The sequence below is a fragment of the Cydia splendana genome, chromosome 12, assembly GCF_910591565.1.
Source record: "Cydia splendana chromosome 12, ilCydSple1.2, whole genome shotgun sequence".
NCBI lineage: Eukaryota > Metazoa > Arthropoda > Insecta > Lepidoptera > Tortricidae > Cydia > Cydia splendana.
Genome location: NC_085971.1, coordinates 17,146,826 through 17,170,391, shown reverse-complemented (window position 1 = coordinate 17,170,391; position 23,566 = coordinate 17,146,826). Strand labels below are relative to the sequence as shown.

Sequence of the window (23,566 nt, the reverse complement as noted above, 5' to 3'; positions counted from 1 at the left end):
CATCTGACCCTTGATCCAACCACCCAGCGAAAGTCTCTCTAGGTGTTGGTCGAGACTCTTCGCTATGAGGCCATTCACCAACACGACTATAGGAACAATCATCGTAGAATCAACATCCCACACGGCGGTTATCTCATGAGCTAAGTCGAGGTACTTACTGGACATGTCCTTCTCGGCCTTCACGAGATTCTCATCATGGGGGATGGTGACGTCGACGAGCACGGCCCGGCGCTGCGATCGATCTATCAGCACGATTTCAGGCTTATTGGCTACAATAGTTCTGTCAGTGATGATAGATCGATCCCAATAGAGCGTGGTACGGCCATTTTCGAGAACTGGCGCAGCTGAGAACTTCGCGGTCCACAAGGCCGTATGGCCAAGGCAAGCTGCTGGTGAATAATTCTGGCTACGAGATTATGTCTGTGCAAGTACTCGCCGTTAGCAAGATGAAAACAACCGGAAATAATATGCCTGTGTTTTCTTTATTATTACTATATTATCAAAAAAAATGAATTATAGCTCTAATCGGGATATACCTGGCATAATCAACTACCGTTTGATACATTTTTAAGCTTCGTAACAGTAAATTATGCTGAGAAGAGTTAACATGTGTACCGTGACTGGTAACTAATACACCCCGAATGTGGTATAAAATAGTCTGATAACGTAACTTACGACCCCCTAATAAACAAGATTCACTAAATTATCAATAATTTCATGGGCGTAAAGAGGCGAAAACAGGTTAAAAAGACTAACATTTTGAGTACTTTTCCAATACACATCAAAAACATTGCTCGATAAACAACAAAAATATATTATAAACATTAAAAAAAAAATAAGTTTTTCGCGTCTCCTGAAAAGTAGCATTTTGTCCTTTACGCCAATTGAACCAAAAGGCATCGTATAATCGTAATAATATATATTACTAAAATTAATAAAATCAGTCTTTGTATTGTGTATCAACAAGGTACATATTATAGTTGCACATGTAAGTGCAAATATTTTCATTGCATTCAATTCATGCTATGTTGTGGGGGGCGTGGCTAACGATAATCGCAAGCCAACATTTTTTCTCATGATTATACTAACCCGGTGGAGGCCGTATCACCAAAATAATTAAAACAATTATTCTGCTCCTCAAACGAACATATATTTTGTTCAATAACTTTTTTTAATTTATGAAGTCTTGTACCTATTCAATGTACACCATCATCATTGTAATTGACGTTGCTTGCCACGCTTTATACATCACAAAATTAGCAATACATTGCATCTTAAAATAATCTTAAAAAGTGTATTAAATATCGAATATAAGTTATTTTTAAAAGTCGCTGATGTGACATTCTCATTCAAAAGGTAGGGACCACTTTGTCGTTTACCATAAAGACGAAATTTTATTGTATCTTTATACAAATAGCCTGTCAGAGAGTCCTTATGGCAAGGATAAAGTGCTACATTTTGATTGCGAACGTCACGAATGTTGGTCAGTATGAGGAGCCTACATTTTATTTTTTAATATACTTACAACATACTTACTCCCACACTATGAAAAGATTTAATGTAATTATGCCTCCGAATGAAATAAATACACTGTAATGGCTCCTCTACACGATGGGCCAACGCCGGCCACTCCAAGGGACGCATTTATGCGTTAGAGGGAGCAAGTGATATTGCTATCTTATTCTACCGCATGGTTGCGTCCCTTGGAGTGGCCGGCGTTGGCCCATCGTGTAAAGGGACCATAATGTTCATCTAACAAGCACCTTACCCGCGTAGGTAGCCCTCCCCGCATACGCCGTTCATGCAAAGTTTTATTTAGCCAAATAGTAAAAAAACCGTTGTTGAAAATGACCCAAATTATGAATGTTGTCTTGATGTGGCATTATAATAATGTAGACGTAAACTTAATAACATGATTTTTTTTTTGTGGCAGATACATGATGTTTATAAGAAAAAAAAATATTAAAAATAAAAGCGGTGGATGAATTTGACACACATTTGATGGAATAACATATTATAATATCCTGTGAAGTACAACACTTCACTTACCGACTATAATTTTATTTTAGGCATTTTAGGGTCACTATTAGGTATTTATTAAATGTCATTATACCCGTGGATAATAATGACACAAAATGCGTGTGTACGTCGGAAGCCACTTTGCTTTTACAGGGAAACAAAGAATTTCATCTCGAATATTTTTTTTACCAAATGCTGTTTAAAAAAAGAAATACCTAAATTTCTACCTAAGCAAATACCTAGGATGACACAAATTATTATTATTAGGTTTGGTATGTGGTCTGGAAAGTATATGTAAAAAATAAGCAACATTAATAATCTTATAACTTCAAAAGTTATTGCTACCGGACTAACAGGAGGTCTTTAAGGGCTGATTGTTCAGTTACCATTTCACTCGTCCACGATTTCAACGAATTAAGTTATGAGAATCGTGTTAGAGTCTGTGCGGAAAGAGAAGAGTCGTGGAATGTATGGGGCCCAATACATTCCACAACTCTTCTCTTTCCGCACAGACTCTATCCGTGGAATAAATCCTATCCGTCTGGAAAATTGGCTCTTAATCATGTAACCCGATCAGGGAATTAAACTATTATTATATATGCATTTTAGCACTCTTGCATGGTCTAGCGATCTATATATAATATTATACTACTCTTTGCTCTAGCGGTAGAGAGGGAAATAACAAAATTTCAATGCTCGCGGAAGGGTGTGCAATAAATTTGAAGATCAGAGATTTAAATTATAGCTCAAATAGTTTAAAAGTGACATTTTGTTGACAGATGGTTGACAGTCGCTGACGTCACTGTCAGTGTCACATTAGCGTCGTTCGTGCACGGCACGCGTTGGTTCTGCTACTTCGGCTACTTTTCGTGCTTTTACTGTGCATTCCTCGTGTTCCTGTCCTGGCTTTTGGCTATCCCACGCGGTGAAAGTAATAACACTTATTACTTTTTCTTCAAGCCCTTCCTGGATACCGTTTCCTCAGTGAAGCGAGAAATCGCGGAGAGGTTGCTACTTGAACTTTACAAACTCTTCAAAAACAAGCAACATGGTAAGTGCACGTGTTTATTATTATAATGTTCGCTTTCTACAGAAGGTTATAATTTTTTAAACTTTCCTTAACATTTTAAAACTTATAAAAAGGAAACGTAAATAAGTCGGAGAAATATAAATTAAGTTTTGAGGTTATATATTAACCGCGCACATGCGTTTGGTTATTAACCCTGAACAAACGAGGTTTTTAGTTCAAAAAATACTAATGGACATCTCTTCTTTTATTAAAAAAAAAAAAGTTCAAACTCGAAAGCATTTATTGTTTACATATTGCATAATTTAAGCACCACAAGGATTATCACTCAATGATTTACACTCGTATTGTCTTCATATTTCAGAGCGAAACCGAAGCCGCAGTTAACCCGAAAGCGTACCCGCTGGCCGACGCGCCGTTGACCAGCAAGATGCTGAATCTGGTCCAACAGGCAGCTAACTACAAGCAGCTTCGTAAAGGTGCTAATGAAGCTACGAAGACCCTGAACAGAGGTCTCGCTGAGTTCATCGTTATGGCCGCTGATGCTGAGCCTTTGGAGATTGTCCTACACATTCCACTGCTCTGTGAGGATAAGAATGTTCCCTACGTCTTTGTCCGTTCTAAGCAGGCCTTAGGCCGCGCGTGCGGAGTCTCCCGCCCTATTGTGGCGTGCTCTATTACAATTAATGAGGGCTCGCAACTGAAGCCCCAGATTCAGAGTATCCAGCAAGAAATTGAAAGACTTTTAGTGTAAGAGTGTGTGCAAAAGAGATGTATTTTCTTAAATATAATAAGCTTTAAACTGTTTTGTTTCTTTGTTTAAAAACCTTTACAGGTGGATTCATGGAAGTCCAGTTTGACCAAACTGGGACAAGATATTATTTCAAAATTGTATGGAGTAATCTAGCAATTAATTATTCTTTCCTGGTCAATACATAGGCTTAGATCCATAGACAATAATTTTCTTCATACTGAAGATTATGGTGTATACAGTCTGTTTCCTGGCATCCCTTTTACTTTTAATGTCTTGAGTATAATAGAGGAATCAGACCACATCAAATAATTTGCGCTGTTGCACTGTGACTCCATACTTGAAGTCGTAATGCGAGTTCCTAACCATATATACAAGGTACTTTTTCAAAATAAATAATAGGTAGGTATTACTTTTGGCCATGCCATGAGGCTAAGTTAAAATAAATAAACAAATATAACAAAATACATTTATTATTGCATATCATAATAATATAAACATTATTTGGCCCCAATTTACAATAAATACATCTAAGTTGAGATCAAAATTGGAAGAATTTCTTTACGCGCAAGTCCCAGTTGCTCTCCCACCGAGACATTTGGAACTTTTCTAACTCCTTTCTCATATCTGCTGCTACCTGCAAAAGCACCAATAAAATATGGATTTATTGTAGCTTACAAGAAGAGGATAATTTTAAGCCTTTGCCTCTAGCAGACTCTAAAGTTCGTTTACATTTTATGAAAAGACAGCAAAGATTTCTACATAACTCCTCAGGTAATGCAGCATATGGAGTTAACTGCAATCCACGAGTTGAACATCTAGGGTCAATTTGAGAGCAACAATACACTGAGGTAAGGTGAGGTAAGGTTGATAGTTACACTGCGGTAGCTTACCCCAACTCACGTTTATAGACTGTAGGCAGCCTCAATATACCTAAATATTAATTTTACCTTATTCTGTTCCTGATTATTGGGAAAGTCATCAAACCATGCAATAATCCGCTTCGAAAGCTCATCACTATTCTTGAATGTGTATCCATTTACACCATTTTCGACCAATTCATCAATGCTGAAATTAAAAACTTACGTATTAAGATAAGATATTACTACTAATACTACTAATGTGCTGGCTGAAAGTTTTCGGAATTGCAAAAGAGATGTATTTTCTATGGGGATCGAGTTTTTTCCGTTGCCAAAACGAAAGTTTCCTTAATTTCCTATGAAATTTCCGAGCTTTTTTTAAACTTTATGCAACTCACACAGCTGTAGAAAATACAGTGATGGGATGTGGCTATGCAAAAGAGAGTGATGCTCTTATCTGTCTCTAAACAACAAGGACTGAATTATCTAAATTCTTCCACTCAGTGATTCTTGATAAGTATGTGCATAATAATAAGATAATAGACGTGTGGCAAAGCACAAGTAACTAAAATCACGCAGCATGCATGGCCTATTTTTAAAATTTTCCAAAGTAATTTTTTTGCAAAACTTAACAACCCACCAGTTAAACTCATACGCGCACACTGGCAACCCAGCCCCAAACATATCCACAACCTTCATTGGTAAGTCTAGACCTGATGAGCTGGTATGAAGGCACACTCCTAGGTCCGCACTAGCCACCATGGTAGGATAATCAGCCGCTTCCAGCCAAGGTGTGACTACTTTGATGTGCTGCCACTGCTTGGAGTTGATGAGGTCTATGTAGTGTTGCTTCATTGGCCCTTTACCGGTTATTACGCAGATCAGTTTGGGCAGCTTTTTTGTTACTTCTAATGTGGTTTCGTAAACTGAAAATTTTACATGTTTATTAAGATTTCTAAAACAATTTCGAATTGTGATTGCAATGAACCAAGAGCAGAAGGCGGCTATCAAGTTATAAGTTAAGTTGCAGAATGACATGATCCTGACCTCCTCAAATTATTATGAATTGTTATTTAAAAAATAATTTATGTTTTGTTTCAAGACCTGACATTGACCTGAAATGTGTTCATTTTAATTTAAGAATACACCCATGAATCAGTAAAAAAAAATCACCTTGAAGTGCTTCCATTAAAATTCCAAAGTCTTCATCTGGTGTCCAGCTAGTGCTACTAAAAAGCAGTCCAGGAGCATCTGCCCTCATTTCCACCTTGTTGTTCACAAAGTTGGTGAATGCTGTCTTCGTGACCATGTCTCCTGCAGGATGGTTGAGCAGCTCCCGTCCTGGACAACTGAACTCGGGGTATTGCTGACTTATTTTGAGGAACCATTGGTGTTTTTCTTCTAGTGTTATAGGGTGGAAGATTTTTGGAGGTCTGTCGTAGAGGACTGTTGCCCTGAAAATGTGTTAGTAAAATGAGATAAGTTCATAGGAATATTAGGAATTTAAGCAAAAGATATGCAAAGAAAAGGTACATTTAACAGCATTATGCTTGATCCTCCGTTATAATTTATATTTCTTAAGAAATAAATTAGGTAAACTAAGTAGTAACTAAGTACTTTGTGTAATTTCATTGCTGTTACCTTTCTGTCTAAAGTCCTAAAGTCTATTAGTCAGTTTAAAATTATTATTTGATGTCAATATTTAGGTGCAACTGGGCTACAAGTGTTTTATGCACATTCACTTGTTATCAGTGATAATTACAAACTATGTAATTACTCCTCCCTCCTCCGTCCTCGAAACGTCGGAGGTAAATCTTAAAACTTAAATACACGATTAAGTCCCATTGTGCAGTTTGATAATGTTATGTAATTACTGAAGTTATCAAATAATTTTACCATTTACCTTATCTTAGTTCATATAACTAATAAAATAGCTAACCAACTTACTCTATTCCCCAGTTCTGGAACAAATCTGACTTCATAGCATATGTAACACACATATTGTGGTGCGCGGATTGCCCGAAGTACCTCTCCAAAGCCGTCGCTAGCTTCAACAACCATCTATTCGGCGAAGCAAGAGCCATTATCGAATATGCATAGTTATGCCAGTCAATAATAAACTTAGTCTTAGTTAATAAGCAGTAGAACCTACAAACAGGCAATGTGGGGATCGCAGGCGGGTTCTGACACAGCAGATAGTGGCATTTACCGGTTATAAACAATGTTAGAAGCAAACTTATCGTCTGCCATATTGCTTTCATCGCATACTGAATTATCTTCGGCCCTCGGTTAAATACCAATGGATACAGCTTTGTTATTGTGATATGCTCGTGCTCTAATATCTCGGGCAGAGGTTTACTGTCTAAGTAGCCGATTATATTTACATTTAGACCGCTATCGGCGAGTGATAGAGCGTGATATTGCATTCGTGGACTACGCCCGATGTCTCCAAGCACAACCACTTTTACAGTCTTTTGCGGTTTTTCAGTCATGGCGTGCAATTTTAGTTTTTGTATATTGATTATTATATTAAGTTTCAGAGGGAAGAAACTTTTTCAAAACAAGGGACACGACATTCGGCACAGCACAGATGTGACACTTTTGACATTTATGCCATGACAGCAGCAGTATTAAGGGATGCCATGCTAATCGTACTTTTTCCCGAATTTACTGCATATACACGGTGGGCTGGTAAGTAAAACCTGACAGATTTAAAGGCATATTCTTACTAAAACGTCATACAAAGATTTCTGAAATCGGTTTTGTTTTAGAGATAATGACATTTCTTGTGGAAATTTGTTTCTGTAATAACTTAGCCAAAAAGATTTTTGCTACGACGCTGGCACTATGTGACTTGGTTTAGACACCTACCTACTGACAGACATTAAAGTTTTAAAGGAAATTCGAAAGTTTTATCTGTAAATTAAAAAAAATATTATGTTTTTTTCACCAAGAAGTAAAAAGAAATGACGTGTCGTATGCAAAAAACGCCAAACATTTTTTTTTACACCAAAAAACTAAAACAAAACAACAACAACAAAACTTTTAAACTATTTTTTTGCCGAATCTGACCAAAACATATATTTTTATTTTATTTTTATTGATAAAAATGTTTACATGACATTACAGTTAAACCAATGCGTCACGAAACTTAGACTAAAAGCAATAACAATACTTAACACAAACAACAATTATAAGAACAATAATAACACATTACATTAGCATAGATATAGACAAATTATATTGGAACAGTTGAGCACCTAGCATCCATCGCCTCACAGAATCTCAAGCATTCTCTATACACTGCCGTCTATCGCCACGCAAATAGGTCGCACTCAGAGGGGCTACCGCGAAAACCGAAATTCGCAAATTGCGGGGATCTTTCTCTTTTACTCCAATGAAGGCGTAATTAGAGTGACAGAGAAAAATGCCCGCAATTTGCGAACTTCGATTTTCGCGGTTATAGCCCAGGTGTCGATGCCAGGAGCGCATTGAGTAGTGAAAGGGCGCGGGGCAGCGGCGGGTTCCTGCGCGATACGGTGCGTGCCGGCGGCACGGCCAATATGTCGCGGTCTGAGGTAGCGTAGTCGTGGTCTGAGGGCCATCCTCGGGACGTCCGGAACAAACAGACGCACGAGACCAGAGACAACTTCGGGACAGTCCGACTCACCACGCAAGGCTCGGCATGCCGTGACTATGAGTTGGTGATTCCGCCTGACCTCCAAGGAATTGTACTGCGATGAAAAAGTCGACGATTTGTTCATTCTCAACATGGATTTCGTACCAGTCGCTTGTCGTGAAACGTGTCTTCTTATAGACACAAAGGTGATCTCCTTCTATTTCCATAATTAAACGGTCAACATCAAGCGTCTCATCTTGTGGTTCCATTGGAGAAGCAGGTTCCGATATGTTGACGCTTGGAGAGCCAAATGCCGACTGACTTGAGGTCCGGGGTGCGATTTTATAATCGCCGTGCGCGCGGGGCCATACAGCTCCGTATGCTGCAATTCACTTTGCGACAATCGCGTCGCGAGCAGTCGCGGAAAAATGTGACAAATCACAAATTTAAAATCGCTGCGATTTTTTTGTCGCATATGCGCGCACTGCCATATAAACACATACGTTACATTTCTGCGACTAAATTATCGCGCGACAAAAAGTCGTGGTGCGCGCTTGGCCTTAGATTTCTATAAAAATTGGTATGCTGGTATAGTTCGTAGCTTTGTAATAGAGCCCGGCGGCTAATACTATTGTCTATTGTTAAGTAAAACGTGCTACTTACCTGCAAAAAAGGGTTATTATTATTCTATTTGGCACCTGAGCGCGAGTTAGTCCAACGCTCAAAAAACCAGTGTAAGTGCGCTCTCCGATAACGCGCCTTTGTTACGCATCTCGATGGCATATATTAGACTGGTTCTGTAGTGTTCGACTCGCCGGCACTCAGTAACCGAAGTACTGTACTTTTTATGCACGTGGTTGTGGCACGTGGCACGAGCGGTTTTACTTAACAATAGACAATAGGATTAGCTTGGGCTCTATTAGAAACCTACGAACTATAAAGTACATGAAGCTGAACAACTTCCACCATATTTCCCAAAATGTCCCTGAAAGTTTCTATGAAACATTCCTTTTTTGTTACCAAATGTGTAAGGAAACCTGGTAACAAAAACGGAATGTTTCATACAAACTTTCAAACTGGGACATTTTGGGAAATATGGTGGAAGTTCTTCAGCTTCATGTACTTTACCAGCATACCAATTTTTATAGAAATCTAAGATGTGATCGAAATGTACAAACTTTTTGAGAAATGCTCATTTACGCAGCGATGATTTAGCCAATTTCATTTTTTCATCCGCACCTTACAATTGAATTGACAATTTAATCAGATATGCGAAAAATTGTCGTGTTTGCTCATTGCGTTAGACGTATAATGCCGAAGCATCCCGACTATATTTTTCCCCTATGAGAAGCATAGACTTATAATATATAGAGACGCGAGACGGTGTCTCAGCGAGCTGTCACTGTTGCCACTTTTGTTTAGTGTACGATTAACAATGAGGCCCACCTTGCTGTAGCCATGTCGATAAAGTCATATCGATAAACTATCGACATTTCTTGCAATTTTAATTTTACTTCAAAGGTTTAACGGTACCTAAAATGAACAAAAACGCTTTTATTCTTTATTGTGGTTATCAGATCACAATTTTATACTCACGCTCCAGCAGGGAACCAAGGGAAAGTTCAGATATTTAATTAAAATACATAAATACCTCCTAAAATAGGTGTTCCGCAATAATTGAATTATATTATTATATTATAACATATTCATTATCCATTAGCATTTCAATTATGTTTATATTTAACGAAGATATTGAAGCTTCAATTAATCGCTATTTCGTTCCGCTGTGTAGCGTTTATCGATATATAACATGATTAAAGTCGACTTTTCACATCCCTAAAAGAGCACACATATACGCTTTTACGCACACATACACAGCCTGGGCGCATCACAAAAGGCAACACTTGATTTGAAGTCCATCTTGTCAACAGTATGGTTGTCCTTTTTTGACAAACGGCATTTTTTAAAGAGCGAGGAGAGAGAAATGATACTAGTTGCTGCGCCGTGAAAGAGAACAGAAAACGTTGGGCCCTTGATGAGAAGGGTATTTTTAATGCTCTTACAACATTTATCTTGGCGTTTGACTAGTGTGCGTTCGAAAACTGCATTATAATTAAAGTAATAAAACAGTTTAAACCAAAATTTTTAAATAGCTACACACATTATTAAATATTTTTATAAATATAAATGTTGGCATAATTTTGAAATTTGTATTAATATAACAAATAGAATGTCTTTGCAGAATTAACTCCAGTCCAGAAGAGCAGCACTGCCTTTCTGTAAATCCAAATGATAAATGAACGTGCATTAAATGACATGTTCGTGTCAAATCAAAACTTCAGTCTTCAGTCAAAACCAGAACCAACCAAAAGTACCAAAACAACTGTGATTTATTATGCGGAGCTTTGCGTGGTAGTTATTTTGCATAATGTCGAAGGTACTAGTAATCAGGCACCTTCCCACGGCGTTGACGCTTAAAGAAAAGGAGCAACTGTTAAAGCATTTTGGCGCCGAAAAGGTTTGGGAGCCTTCTTCCAAGAGGAACTATACTTTCGCCGCTTTTTCTTCCGAACACATAGCTCAGCAGTCTCTATACCGTCTGCATCAACTCGAAATAGCTAATAGGAGGCTGGTTGTTGAGTATTCATTTGAGAAAGAACCAGCGACGCAAAAGAAAGAAGACGACGATTGTAGTTCTCTCACAACAAAACATGTAAAAGAATTCCTTAGAAGGTTAAACGCTTGGAATCCTTCCGTCGATTTTTACCAGCCTCCTCTTAATTACATAAAGTACAAATACCCAGACATATCCCCAAAAATAGTTATAAACATTATTCATGCTCTAGTATCTCATAAACCACTGTATGTTCAAACTTTACACTTAATGAACAAAATGTGTCTTCAAACACCTTTCAATGAGAATAGTAAAGCGATGGACTACTTCAAGGAAACTTTTAGAGAGTACTTCCTTGATCAAATAATGGAAATACCAGTTCCTGATTTACCAGTGCAGCCTGAAAGTGAACCTGAATCAGAATTATCAAGTGACGAGACAGAGCATGAAAAACATCACCAACCAGCCGTGAGCAAGAGAAAACATACTTTACCAATGACTAGAAAGAGACCAGCTGCAGTTCTAAAAACAGCTGTGTTACCTAAAGTTAAGAAAACAGTTGTCAGTCAAGAAGAAGTATTTGAAATGGTCACACCAGTCGAGCCTAAGAAAATATCTTTAGTTGTTCATCAAGATGCATTGCAGAAACCATCTGAGGAAATAGAAGTTGTTGGAGAACTAGGGAAGTTCCAGAAAGAAGATGAACCTGTGCAGGAAGAGGCTCCTACGGAAGAACCAGATCTACCAACTATAACGAAGAATGAATTGCTACGTAACAGGATATCACGAAGCGACATGAAAGTCATGAAGGTGTTTAAGAACTATCATCCGGGACAGCCATCAATGAGGCTTTATATTAAGAATTTAGCAAAGTCAGTAACTGAGCAGGAACTAAAGAGAATTTACCGACGTTATATTGAAGGTGTGTCGGAAGAAGAGCAGATAGGGTTTGATATAAGAGTCATGCAAGAGGGTAGAATGAAGGGTCAGGCATTTGTGACATTCCCATCTGAGAGGATGGCAGAGAAAGCGCTTAATGAGACTAATGGATATATGCTGAAAGAGAAACCAATGGTTGTGCAGTTTGCTAGAGCTGCTAATAAAACTGTTCAATAAAAATGGTTTGCACTGGTTTTAATTCTAGTCAATATAATTTTTAGAGTTCCACACAAAGGGTAAAAACGGGACCCTATTACTAAGACTCCACTGTCCGTCTGTCTGTCACCAGGCTGTATCTCATGAACCATGATAGCTAGACAGTTGAAATTTTTACAGATGATGTATTTCTGTTGCCGCTATAACAACAAATACTAAAAAGTAGTGGGCGACTCCGACTCACACTTGTCTGGTTTTAAATAAAATAATAAATTCTATTATTATCCTTATGATCTAAACTATCTAAAGAGAAGACTGTAATTGTACTTCAATTATCTTCAACAATGTCTCAAATTATTTACACCAGCCATTTGTGTGTGATTTTGTTGACTTTAATTCCAATAATGGTCTTCCCCGTTATACTAATTACTTAAGTAACACACATAGGCTAGTAAATAATAGGGACTCATAGTCTCCATTCAAGGATTTCTTCCTCAGAAATAATTTCCCTACAGGGGCTATAGTCTGTATCTTTAGGTATTTAAATAAAAGTAAATAAAATCTATCCTCAAATGGCTCCTTAAGCCAGTTGAGGGTAGATGAAAACATTACATGATCAAATAATGTAGGTTAAAGTCAGGTCGTTCAGTGACAGATCCAGGCGGTTTTGTATTTGGTTAACCAATAAATCTTAATAACTACCCGAAAATGTACAAATTATTTGTTTACTTTTATTTAAATACCTAAAGATACAGAGTATAGATAGGGACATTGAAAGAGAAGTCTTATTTCCATATACGTATAAGACCCAATTCTATAATTTTACGAATAATGTACAATTAATAAAAGACAATGTAGAAATAATACTTATATTTCCATCAATTCAATAGAATACGGTAAATCTTCACCAGATTCAACTGTTTTAGTATACAGCAGTTTATGCATCAGTGCAATAGTGCTATTGACCACGTCTAGGTCTTGAATTAGGTCTTTAATGACGGTTAATGTCTGCGTCAGCACTTCTGTCACCTTCTCGTCTTTCGTCATCAAGTATTGCTGGTAGAAAGCATCCATAAGCACCATACACCAGTCCAAAAGCTTATTTTCTTCAACTTCCACACCTTTTCCCGTTTTCAACAAACATGCTACATATGCTAATAAGAATAGAGAGTTATCCATAGACATACTACTCCTTAGATAAGTTAGCATGAAAGAATCGCTAACTGTTATACCAAGTAGACAGTCAAGAAGATTAAACTCCGACACATATTTGCTATACGCTGCAACAACTTTGTTGCTAATTGACGCATCTTCTTTAAACGTTTTCATATCATTAATTGTTTTCATTACATGGTTTATTAAAAGCACAACCACTGATTCAGGGACATCTTTAAACTCCTTTAAAACATCAATTATTCTCTCACAATCAATGTTGGATTCTTCAAATATATTATTAATGACTTGTGCACAAAGAGTCCTTTCAGATAATCCTTGTTTCAATGGTTTACCGTTCCAAGTTAATTGCGATTCGGATTTGTTTGTCGATGATCCCCAATCGGCAATTTCTAAGCAATCATCTTCAACGATTTCATGCGAGCCTAGTAAGCTCGACAGGTGGCGTTTCTCTTCAATGACATAGGGTAGTATTCCGATATGGTTAGAAGCTTCGAGAATAATCCGGTCATCAAAACAGTACAGTTTGGCATCCGCGGTATACATTTTCATGGGATATTTGCAGGATCCGATGTTGAGTTGGACGTTGTAGGCGACTATGATGGCTCCGTCGCGGTGTGAGTTGCTGCCGAAGACCACGATGTGGTTCTGGCCCATCCAGCTCAGGGATACGCGGGAAGGCGCGGACACCCACGGAATGGTGCCGATGGAGTTCCAGGAACGCCTGGATAGGTTGTATGCGGTAATTTTGGAGTCGCTCCCTGAAATGAAAAAAAAGTAGTATATATATTATATATATTATTATATTCATTCCTGCTTGTACGTGAAATAGCAAAGTCTTTCATGCACTGGTACACGCGCATTTCATCTTTGATTTTGGCACATGTTTAGCGCAACTCATGCCTGCAAGGCAACTTTGTCCCACCTTTACCCAAGGCCACGGAACGCACGCACGGCGTATGCACTTGTCGCCTCAGAGGAACAATACTACATATGTACCTTTGAGTATAGAAGTGTAGTAGAGAAACCGCTGTTATTGTTTGTCCGCCTTCTTCTAAAGTTCGAATTGCCACGTCAACCTCACGGGCGTACGTACAAATGTGTAAGTTGCTGAAAGTTTCCAAAAGTTCTAATATTCCGATCCCCATACAAAAATATGAGAACTTTCTGAAATTTTTCCACGTGGAAATTTCGCGATTTCGGAAACTTTCCGACAGCCCATCATTAAACCGCAACTGTATCAGGTAGTATAATTGCCTGGTTTAACGCTGCCGCCGACCTCCATACATTTGTTTATATGATGGTCGGCGTCAGCGTCAAGCGTGCGTCCCGTGACCCGTGACCGTCTGGCTGGAATTACCTAGAGAAAAAAAAATAACTTACACAGGATGTAGACCGTTTTCTCGGACGCGTGGATAAGCTGACCAACGACATACACGTCGGGTCGCGTCACCTTGACTCGTTGCAGCTTAGACTTGTCCATGTCTCCTAACTCCACTCTCAACGGGCACTGTATAATCTGAAACACGAATATTTCGCTTTATTAACTTCAACAATGACGGCCGCAACTCTTCGGGATCTTTCAATTTGTCGAAGCCATTATTTCCCCTCACTGAGCTAACATGGAGATTAGACATTGCCATTATCTATTGCAGCCTTGTTGCACCTAGTTGTATCTTACCTCATAACTCATAACATAATCCTGGTAACCTATTCTTAACAACATAGCATTATGTTGTTGCCTTTTCTTAGTGGCTATAAAATTTCGTAAGCATCCCTGATAGTCGTCTTCGTGGTCGTCTTGCTGTCATGCGTCTATGTAGTCTTACCTCATAGTCCAGGTTATTCTGCTTCGCTCCTTGAAAATGATGACCGCCACAATTTCGTCAGCATTTCTGATAGTTGGTTAGGGGCATGGCACACTGACGGACGCAGTGTGCCATGTCCCTTAAGGTAGGGACAAACTGAGCCCACGTACGCAACGCAAGACAAGTATGTTTCTAAGCATACAAATTTCAGGGTCCTAATAATTTCATAATGCATTGCATACCTACGTTGCGTTGCGTGGGCTCAGTTTGTACCTACCTTTACTGTCATGTGTAAGAATATCTCACCTCATAGTCCTGTTTATTCTTGACAACGCAGCATATGTTGTTCCCCCGGTCCTTGTAAGTGCTGACGGCCACAATTTCGTCAGCATCCTTAATAGTCGCCTTGCCATCGTAAGAGTTGCGATTTTCGAGCGCGTACGTCAGGGATGCACAGTTTCCGTTTGCAAAGATGATCAGTCCTGGTAGTACTCGGCAAATCGGGAGGGGGAACTGAAAAAGATAATGTTGGTAATGTACTATTTTACAAGGACTGCAAAAAAACAGTTTCTTCATTTTTTTGCAAACTATAGTTCGTTTTTTTAGCATTAGAAAGAACTTGAAAGAAGGTAAGCGATTTTGACATGTCTTTTAATTGAAAAACGCTTTTTAAAAATCAAAAACTATTACTTATGAAAGAAGAAGAATATAAATGATCGTATTAGATTCATAATTGTTACATATTTGCCGTAAATTATTTTTAAAATGCGTTTTTCAATTAAAAGACACATCAAGATTGTTTACCTTATTTCTAATGCTAAAAAAAACGCACTATACACAAAAGCGAAGAATCAGGTTCAGGGCGCGTTTAATAAAAAGCTTGTAATTTGTAAAGCTAAAGTCCATGCTAGGGAAAGTCCGTTTTTAGGGTTCCGTACCCAAAGGGTAAAACGGGACCCTATTACTAAGACTTCGCTGTCCGTCCGTCCGTCCGTCTGTCACCAGGCTGTATCTCACGAACCGTGATAGCTAGACAGTTGAAATTTTCACAGATGATGTATTTCTGTTGCCGCTATAACAACAAATACTAAAAACAGAATAAAATAAAGATTTAAATGGGGCTCCCATACAACAAACGTGATTTTTGACCAAAGTTAAGCAACGTCGGGAGTGGTCAGTAGGGCTACCGCCAATACCGAAAATCGTCAATTGCGGGCATTTTTCTCTGTCACTCTAATTACGCCTTCATTGGAGTAAAAGAGTAAGATCCCCACAATTTGCGAATTTCGGTTTTCGCGGTAGCCCCTCAGTACTTGGATGGGTGACCGTTTTTTTTTGCTTTTGTTTTGTTTTTTTTTTTTTTTTTTTATGGTACGGAACCCTTCGTGCGCGAGTCCGACTCGCACTTGCCCGATTTTTAACGCCTTTTCAGCTTGATTTGCACCTACCTACTACTAGGTACCTATTATTCACGAGACAATCGGATCTTGACCGAGAAATTAATTCGCAATGAGCCTAGTCAGCCCAGGGCAGGACTTAGGTATTCAGTCTGCTTCTGGCATTCCCACACACGGACCAGTATAGCCTGCCCTCTGTATCAATTTATCAAAGTATCATTTCCGAATTCGCTAACTTCTCTGGATTTCTATTTCCCTGGTTTGACCAGGCGGCGAGCATTGATAATACTGTCCACTTAGGTTTTGAACTGAATGATAGCCACTTATCCAATTGATATGCAATAAGTTTAGTTCGCAACCTCGCTCGCGTGGTGCGAGCGACAGCGCAAGGTAAACAAATCTGGCAATCTAGACGCGATTATCATGGTAAAGTGGCATACTTTTTATTTAAGCATGTGTGTCGTGATTGGCTCAATATTGCCTACCATGCCAAATATTGCCTGGTTTGACTGTGATTCTTTAAACGGCAGCAGCTGCAACAGAGTGTGACATGGTAGGCAATGTTGGGGAAGACTAGGATAAATGTCCTAGTGGCGTAACTATACCAAATCAATTAATACTAATATATTAACTTAACATTAATACTAATATCTAGCATAATTTAGATTTAAGACTATTGCTGTGCCCTACAAGGGTCAATGTGTAACTTACTATTAAGGCAGCGACACACTTAACCCACGTACGCAACGTTATGCAATGCATTATGACATCTGAACCCTGAAATTTGTATGCTTAGAAACATACTTGTCTTGCGTTGCGTTGCGTATGACAAGTATGTTTCTAAGGGTACAAATTTCAGGGTTCAGATGTCATAATGCATTGCATATGTTGCGTACGTGGGATAAGTGTGTCCCGAGCTTTACTATGTAACACCAAATGTAACAAATAAAAATTGTGATATTTGCATTTGCGAATGTTGTTGGGTTCCACTTATCTACTCATATTTATCCAAAACCTATGTTAATAATGTTAATAATAAAAAATAGATAATTCCAGTTTCTAAGAAAATAAAGATAAAGATAGCCTTTATTGCTAGATATTATGTGTAGTTACATATTTTATTTTATTTCCTCTATTTTTAGGGTTCCGTACTCAAAAGGGTAAAACGGGACCCTATTACTAAGACTCCGCTGTCCGTCCGTCCGTCCGTCTGTCTGTCACCAGGCTGTATCTCACGAACCGTGATAGCTAGACAGTTGAAATTTTCACAGATGATGTATTTCTATCGCCGTTATAACAACAAATACTAAAAACAGAATAAAATAAAGATTTAAGTGGGTCTCCCATACAACAAACGTGATTATTGACCGAAGTTAAGCAACGTCGGGCGGGGTCAGTACTTGGATGGGTGACCGTTTGTTTTTTTGCCGTTTTTTGCATTATGGTACGGAACCCTTCGTGCGCGAGTACGACTCGCACTTGCCCGGTTTTTTAATTATTTCTAGCTTGTCCACTGACATAGGCCTCCTCTAAAACCTTCCAGCACTCTCTCTCCCGCGCTTCCCTACTCCAAGCTGGTCCAGCAACCTTCTTTATATCATCTTCCCACCTTAGTATCTGTCTGCCTCTCTTTCTTTTAGCATCTCTGGTGGGGTACCAATTTCTGTGACCATTTGTTTGGGCCTCTGATCATATGACCCGTCCATCTTCACTTAAGTTTTTTGACAATTTTTGCTATGGGGATCACCTTTATTTTTTGTCTAATGTCCGTTAGTCTTTCTCTGTCCTTTAATTTTAACTATGTCTAATAGGCTCCTGCATGGAGTTTTGGCATACTTCTAATTTTCTCATGTTTTTGCTTGTAAGTGCCCAGGTTTGGCATCCATAAGACATACATGGTGTTATGCAGGTGTTTATAATCTTGCCTTTTTCTAGTGCTGGAATCTCCTTACTTTTCATGATCTCCTTCAATGACCAGTAGCGTTTCCAAGAGTTACCAATCCTTTTATTGATCTCTTTTCCATTTGGTCCATTGGGGATATTGTCTGGCCAAGATATTCATATTCATCCACATACTCTACGCTTGTACCTCTTAATTCAATTTTTGCCTTTGGTCCATTTGTTTTAGATGAATTCATTGTCAGCCCAACTTTTGTACTTTCCTCATCCAATTGATTGATCATTTCGTGTATCTCTGTGGGATTCTCACGTTCTAAGAGAATACTTGTATTCAAAACATTTTGAGCGCCAATAAAAGACACGTTGGTCGCACAGTTATTTGGAGGCATTTACTTTTGACAGTATATCAACATTTAAGTTAGCTACTTGATTAGCATTTTCTTCTTGTCCCACAGTTGCACAGCATATCTAAAATGAAGATTGCAGCCATCCTTCTCATACTATGTGTTTATGACACCCAAAACAAAGCCCTACTGGTTGGCAGTACTGTAAATAGCACACTAACATACATGGAAGTAGCTTATAACAATGCTGAACCTGCCAAGTCTTGGGAAGATGATGTCATATACTTCTCTGGTAAGGTGGATAAAACAATTAAGGTATGTGAGATAAGAGAAACATTAATTTATCATCTTTTTTAGGATATATCTCCTTAGTTGTTGCATATATTTACCAAGAAAAGGTTATGCATCACTAGTAGTCAACTCCAACCAAACTTCTTGTATTAAACTTCTTTCTAAACAAGGTTAAAAAAAATCTAAAATGTTACAATTGTAGTTTAGAAACCATTTAGAGATCAAATTGTATCACTTAATTTTTAGAAAATTCACATTAAGAATAAGAATATTTTGCCCATTATTGTCTATATTGAATTCAAATTTAATGAACAGTCTACAGCAGAAGTAGTGAAGCTGGTGTGATGTGCAAAATGATCATACACAACAGTATTCTTCGCAATAAAGATATGTTCAGTTCTTTTTAATTTATTTATTTTAACAAATTATGCTACTGACTGATTAACATCATACATCATTGTTACAGGCCATAAAAGTGCAGGATCTAGATGAAACCAATAAAAGGGACATTGCCACTGTCATTGCAGGCGGAGTGGGGCATAATTTTGTCAACATAAGCCTAAAGAGTGACCCAGGATACAGCCTTAATTATAAAATAGAAATATACTCGTAAACTTTCAAAGTAATTACTCAACTTGTGATAAATTTCTTTTTAAAACATTTGCATACATATTTATATTTTTTCTATGGTCTATAGCAGCCATACTCTCAGTGTGTCGACACCCCTGCAGGGGTTCCGCAAGAATTTAGAACACTATGCTTTAGTCGCCTCGAAAAATTTTACTATGCCGCCACCGCCATTGTAGGGTTCCATCAAGTATTTCGCTTTCCAAAAGGGTTCCGTCAAAAAAAAAGATTGAGAACCGCTGGACTATAGGATACATATATTATTAAATTTTTTAATATAAATTATTGAATTCTGTGTACAAACTTTGTTTCTTAAATTTTTAATTTATGTTGACATGTCCTATTTCTTTCCTTGTATTTGATTATTTTACGATTTTACCTAGTTTTAATTTAATATTATAGAATTTAAGCAAACAAGATACATTCAACAACTTGATTATTGTGTTATTTTTTATAATAAATATGAAAGAGATATTTGTAAATAAATGTTACATTCATGAAGCCCTTCATAGTGATAGTATTTACCTACTTTTTCATTTTGCTAGTAAAGCTAGAAACAGACAGAGTATTGCTTACCTTATACTTCTTAACTTTATCCAAATTGTCTGAATCTTCCTTCCACATTTTTATTGTATTGTTGTTAAAGACACCAACATAGCAACTATTCTCTGTGTCGTAAATGACTGGCGCCGTGATGTGATCCTTGGAAGTCCATCCTCCCGTCTGCTTCTGATCTGTAAGCTACATTGTAAACTTTTTAGTACATAACCTCACTTTGATTCAGAAATTCATGTTATATGAACATAAAGTAAATATATTTCTTAAACTTTGATTTGTAGTGCTGCTTTGTGGTATTTAAAGGCTACTTACCCTGTATTTGTTGACCACATTGCGTCCCAACGTAACAACAACAGTTTCTTCCTCCTTATCCTCTGATATTCCGAGGAAACTCTTCTGATCAATCAGGGGACACAGCACATAGTAGCTCTGTAGTTTGGCCATTATTGACGACTGATTCACGCCGCAAATATTTTATAGCATGGATTTTAAAGAAATAAAGCACATGGATCTGTTTTGAATTCAGGCATTACTATGAACATGAACTCAATGAACTGTCATTATGACAGTAATATGTCACTGTCATGTATGTAAGATGATTAAGTCGTTTTTAACGTTAGCCCGAATAGCGCCATTTTAGTGTAGGTACAGTCGACCACCCAAGTTTGGAGTTAGAAACACATAACAAACTTCAAATGTGCGTGTGGTAAAAAAAGAACTAATGTTTGTTGACCGAAGTATTAGCGAAAATAAACCTTAATAATAGGAAACTTGTATAGCAGTGCTGCCAAGCCCAGCTTTTGGAGTTTAACATAAGTTGGTCGACGTTGCTTTGTTTTTGTTAGTTACGGTGTTGTTGAGTGTTGCTGAGTGTGCAATTTCTATTCCGTTCCATCCATTTGTGTGTCGACTGTGTCGTTCACGTTCAAGGTCGCGTTTTATCGTCAGTCCCCAATTCCATTACATCACTATTTATAATTCTCAAGTTCTTATCACATGTGAACGAATACCACTTATTTGCTTATCAATCAAGTTTAAATTGGAGTTATAATATTTGCTCACTTTCTGATCGGAAGTCGTCCGGGGTGCACGTTCCAATAAGCCGGTATTCAACATGTCCACAGCTGGAAAAGTGATCAAGTGCCAAGCGGCGGTTGCCTGGGAGGCCGGCAAACCGCTTTCCATCGAAGAAATCGAAGTGGACCCTCCTAAAGCGGGCGAAGTCCGAGTCAAGATCACCGCAACCGGTGTGTGCCACACCGATTCTTACACTCTATCCGGAAAGGATCCGGAGGGTGTGTTCCCTGTTATTTTGGGGCACGAAGGTGGTGGAATCGTCGAGAGCGTCGGCGCGGGCGTCACCGCGTTCAAGACCGGCGACCACGTCGTTCCGCTATACGTGCCGCAGTGCAAGTCTTGCAAGTTCTGCCTCAACCCGAAAACTAACCTCTGCCAGAAGATCCGCATCACCCAGGGCCAAGGAGTGATGCCTGATGGCACCCGCCGCTTCCGCTGCAAAGGTAAAGAGCTCTACCACTTCATGGGCTGCTCCACTTTCACTGAATACACTGTTGTCTCTGAAATTTCTCTCTGCAAAGTCAATGAAAAAGCTGCTCTGGATAAGGTCTGCTTGCTCGGCTGCGGCATCCCCACTGGCTATGGTGCAGCTCTGAACACCGCTAAAGTCGAGCCTGGCTCCAACTGCGCTATTTTTGGCCTCGGAGCTGTCGGTTTAGCTGTAGCTCTGGGTTGCAAAGCTGCTGGTGCTAAGAGAATCATCGGTGTCGACATCAACCCTGACAAGTATGAGGTTGCGAAGAAATTCGGCGTCAACGAATTCATCAACCCTAAGGATTACGACAAACCCATCCAGCAGGTGCTGGTTGACTTGACTGATGGTGGTTTAGATTACACTTTTGAATGCATTGGTAATGTTAACACTATGCGGGCAGCTCTCGAGGCTTGCCACAAGGGCTGGGGAGTGTCTGTGATCATTGGAGTGGCTGCGGCTGGAGAAGAAATCAGCACCCGTCCATTCCAGCTAGTCACCGGTCGCACATGGAAGGGAACGGCTTTCGGAGGATACAAAAGCATTGACAGTGTACCCAAGCTTGTGGAGGAGTACTTGTCCAACAAACTGCCTATTGACCAATTTGTGACCCATAATGTGCCTCTTAAGGAGATCAATGAAGCTTTCCACTTAATGCACACTGGCAAGTCCATCCGTGCTGTTGTCCAACTTTAAACTGCAATTTGTGTTCCATGCTAAGCACTTTATGAAGCCCAGTTATACTCACACATTTGTATATTGTATAAAACATGTAATGTAAAGCATTTATTATATGTTAACCCAGTTGTAAGTTTGTAACAGCATTTTTGGTGTTTGAATACTCTATATTTTTTACACTATCTTTTGTTTTATTGGTCAGTTCCCACTTTTCACTCCCATGAACCATGAATCAAGTGATTTACATTACACTATAAACTTTGAACTAATAAAATTAGCTGGGGCCCATTTCTCGAACGATATTAGTCTAATATTATTAGTCCACGAAGTGTCAATTCGTATGGGTTGCCATGACAACACACTAATAATATTAGACTAATATCGTTCGAGAAATGGGGCCCTGATTTAAGGGTCCACTATTCCTGATGGATTTAAAAATAAGTTACCATGCAGAGTCTATGTAACCAGGAGGACACTTGATTACTACACAGTTTCTTTTTTTTTGCCAAGCAAAATATTGTCAATTCTGTAATAAATGGTTAATCAGTGTGAAATAAATAAGTTCAACATATTAAACTTAAGTCCATATAAAAAAAAACGGGTTTTTGATTCTGATATTAATTACTCTCACAATACTTGAATATGGGTCTTTGGACAACAGTACGTCTACCATCAGTTTTTACATTGACATATACGCTCACGTCTACGTAATTTACTTTCTATGCATCTCGCTCGTACTCGCATATTAGTGCAAGCGAGATGTACAGAAAGTAAATTACGTAGACGTGAGCGTTATGTCAATGTCAAAACTGATGGTAGAGGCTCAGGTACAATGGGGTTGGACGGTGGAAGTTTTTAGCAGATGGCGCCATCATAGCTTGCCCCGTCAATCCCTAGAAATGTGTCAAATTTTTGTTTTTTTAATACCCTGGATGCCAGCTCTTTAAGCCAAATCTCATAGAAAAAGGGGCAAGCTATGATGGCGCCATCTAGGCAAACCTTTGACAGTTGCCAACCCCATTACAATATTGTAATTTAAGGTTGAAAATTGTAAAATTCACATGACAACAAACAGCTTCTATAAGTCAAGGTTATACTATAACCTGCATTTATTATCGATAACAAGATAACAAGTTACGTAAATGGCGATATAACGATACAGGAATGTTAGTATCAATAAGAAAACTAAAGTAATGAAAAGTTTTAGTTTATTTTCAACAAATACATTTATATATTCATTTGATAATATAAACAGTT

The 23,566-nt window shown here is 38.5% G+C and overlaps 5 protein-coding genes across 5 annotated transcripts; 3 read left to right on the top strand and 2 right to left on the bottom strand.

Moving 5' to 3' along the window:
• Positions 1-2,862: 2,862 nt before the first annotated feature.
• LOC134795831 (NHP2-like protein 1) lies at positions 2,863-3,852 on the top strand. The gene is made up of 2 exons (XM_063767765.1): positions 2,863-3,070; positions 3,411-3,852. The coding sequence occupies exons 1-2, from the start codon at positions 3,068-3,070 to the stop codon at positions 3,798-3,800; spliced, it is 393 nt and encodes a 130-aa protein (XP_063623835.1). The 5' UTR covers positions 2,863-3,067; the 3' UTR covers positions 3,801-3,852.
• Positions 3,853-4,252: 400 nt separating this feature from the next.
• LOC134795688 (chitobiosyldiphosphodolichol beta-mannosyltransferase) lies at positions 4,253-7,261 on the bottom strand. The gene is made up of 5 exons (XM_063767620.1): positions 6,605-7,261; positions 5,831-6,111; positions 5,298-5,583; positions 4,748-4,865; positions 4,253-4,434 (listed from the first exon to the last, which is right to left on the bottom strand). Exons 1-5 carry the CDS (start codon positions 7,147-7,149, stop codon positions 4,339-4,341), a joined length of 1,326 nt encoding a protein of 441 aa, XP_063623690.1. The 5' UTR covers positions 7,150-7,261; the 3' UTR covers positions 4,253-4,338.
• A 3,376-nt stretch (positions 7,262-10,637) lies between these two features.
• LOC134795617 (RNA-binding region-containing protein 3-like) lies at positions 10,638-12,009 on the top strand. Its single transcript, XM_063767518.1, has one exon. The coding sequence runs from the start codon at positions 10,705-10,707 to the stop codon at positions 12,004-12,006; it is 1,302 nt and encodes a 433-aa protein (XP_063623588.1). The 5' UTR covers positions 10,638-10,704; the 3' UTR covers positions 12,007-12,009.
• An 831-nt stretch (positions 12,010-12,840) lies between these two features.
• On the bottom strand, positions 12,841-20,609 carry LOC134795616 (nucleolar protein 11). Its single transcript, XM_063767516.1, has 5 exons — positions 20,395-20,609; positions 20,101-20,265; positions 15,273-15,479; positions 14,542-14,677; positions 12,841-13,919 (listed from the first exon to the last, which is right to left on the bottom strand). Exons 1-5 carry the CDS (start codon positions 20,524-20,526, stop codon positions 12,853-12,855), a joined length of 1,707 nt encoding a protein of 568 aa, XP_063623586.1. The 5' UTR covers positions 20,527-20,609; the 3' UTR covers positions 12,841-12,852.
• A 390-nt stretch (positions 20,610-20,999) lies between these two features.
• LOC134795615 (alcohol dehydrogenase class-3) lies at positions 21,000-22,491 on the top strand. Its single transcript, XM_063767515.1, has one exon. The coding sequence runs from the start codon at positions 21,197-21,199 to the stop codon at positions 22,325-22,327; it is 1,131 nt and encodes a 376-aa protein (XP_063623585.1). The 5' UTR covers positions 21,000-21,196; the 3' UTR covers positions 22,328-22,491.
• The last annotated feature ends 1,075 nt before the right edge of the window (positions 22,492-23,566 follow it).

What these genes read in the sequence shown, in the direction of transcription:
- LOC134795688 (XM_063767620.1), bottom strand. Translation starts at nt 7,149, where the DNA reads ATGACTGAAAAACCGCAAAAGACTGTAAAAGTGGTTGTGCTTGGAGAC. An exon ending in TTTAATGGAAGCACTTCAAG is followed by an intron (nt 5,584 to 5,830) that starts GTGATTTTTTTT and finishes TAAAATTTTCAG; the next exon opens with TTTACGAAACCACATTAGAA. An exon ending in ATAATCAGGAACAGAATAAG is followed by an intron (nt 4,435 to 4,747) that starts GTAAAATTAATA and finishes GTGCTTTTGCAG; the next exon opens with GTAGCAGCAGATATGAGAAA.
- LOC134795617 (XM_063767518.1), top strand. Translation starts at nt 10,705, where the DNA reads ATGTCGAAGGTACTAGTAATCAGGCACCTTCCCACGGCGTTGACGCTT.
- LOC134795616 (XM_063767516.1), bottom strand. Translation starts at nt 20,526, where the DNA reads ATGGCCAAACTACAGAGCTACTATGTGCTGTGTCCCCTGATTGATCAG. An exon ending in AGAATAAACAGGACTATGAG is followed by an intron (nt 14,678 to 15,272) that starts GTGAGATATTCT and finishes TTCGTGTTTCAG; the next exon opens with ATTATACAGTGCCCGTTGAG. An exon ending in GAAAACGGTCTACATCCTGT is followed by an intron (nt 13,920 to 14,541) that starts GTAAGTTATTTT and finishes TTTTCATTTCAG; the next exon opens with GGAGCGACTCCAAAATTACC.
- LOC134795615 (XM_063767515.1), top strand. Translation starts at nt 21,197, where the DNA reads ATGTCCACAGCTGGAAAAGTGATCAAGTGCCAAGCGGCGGTTGCCTGG.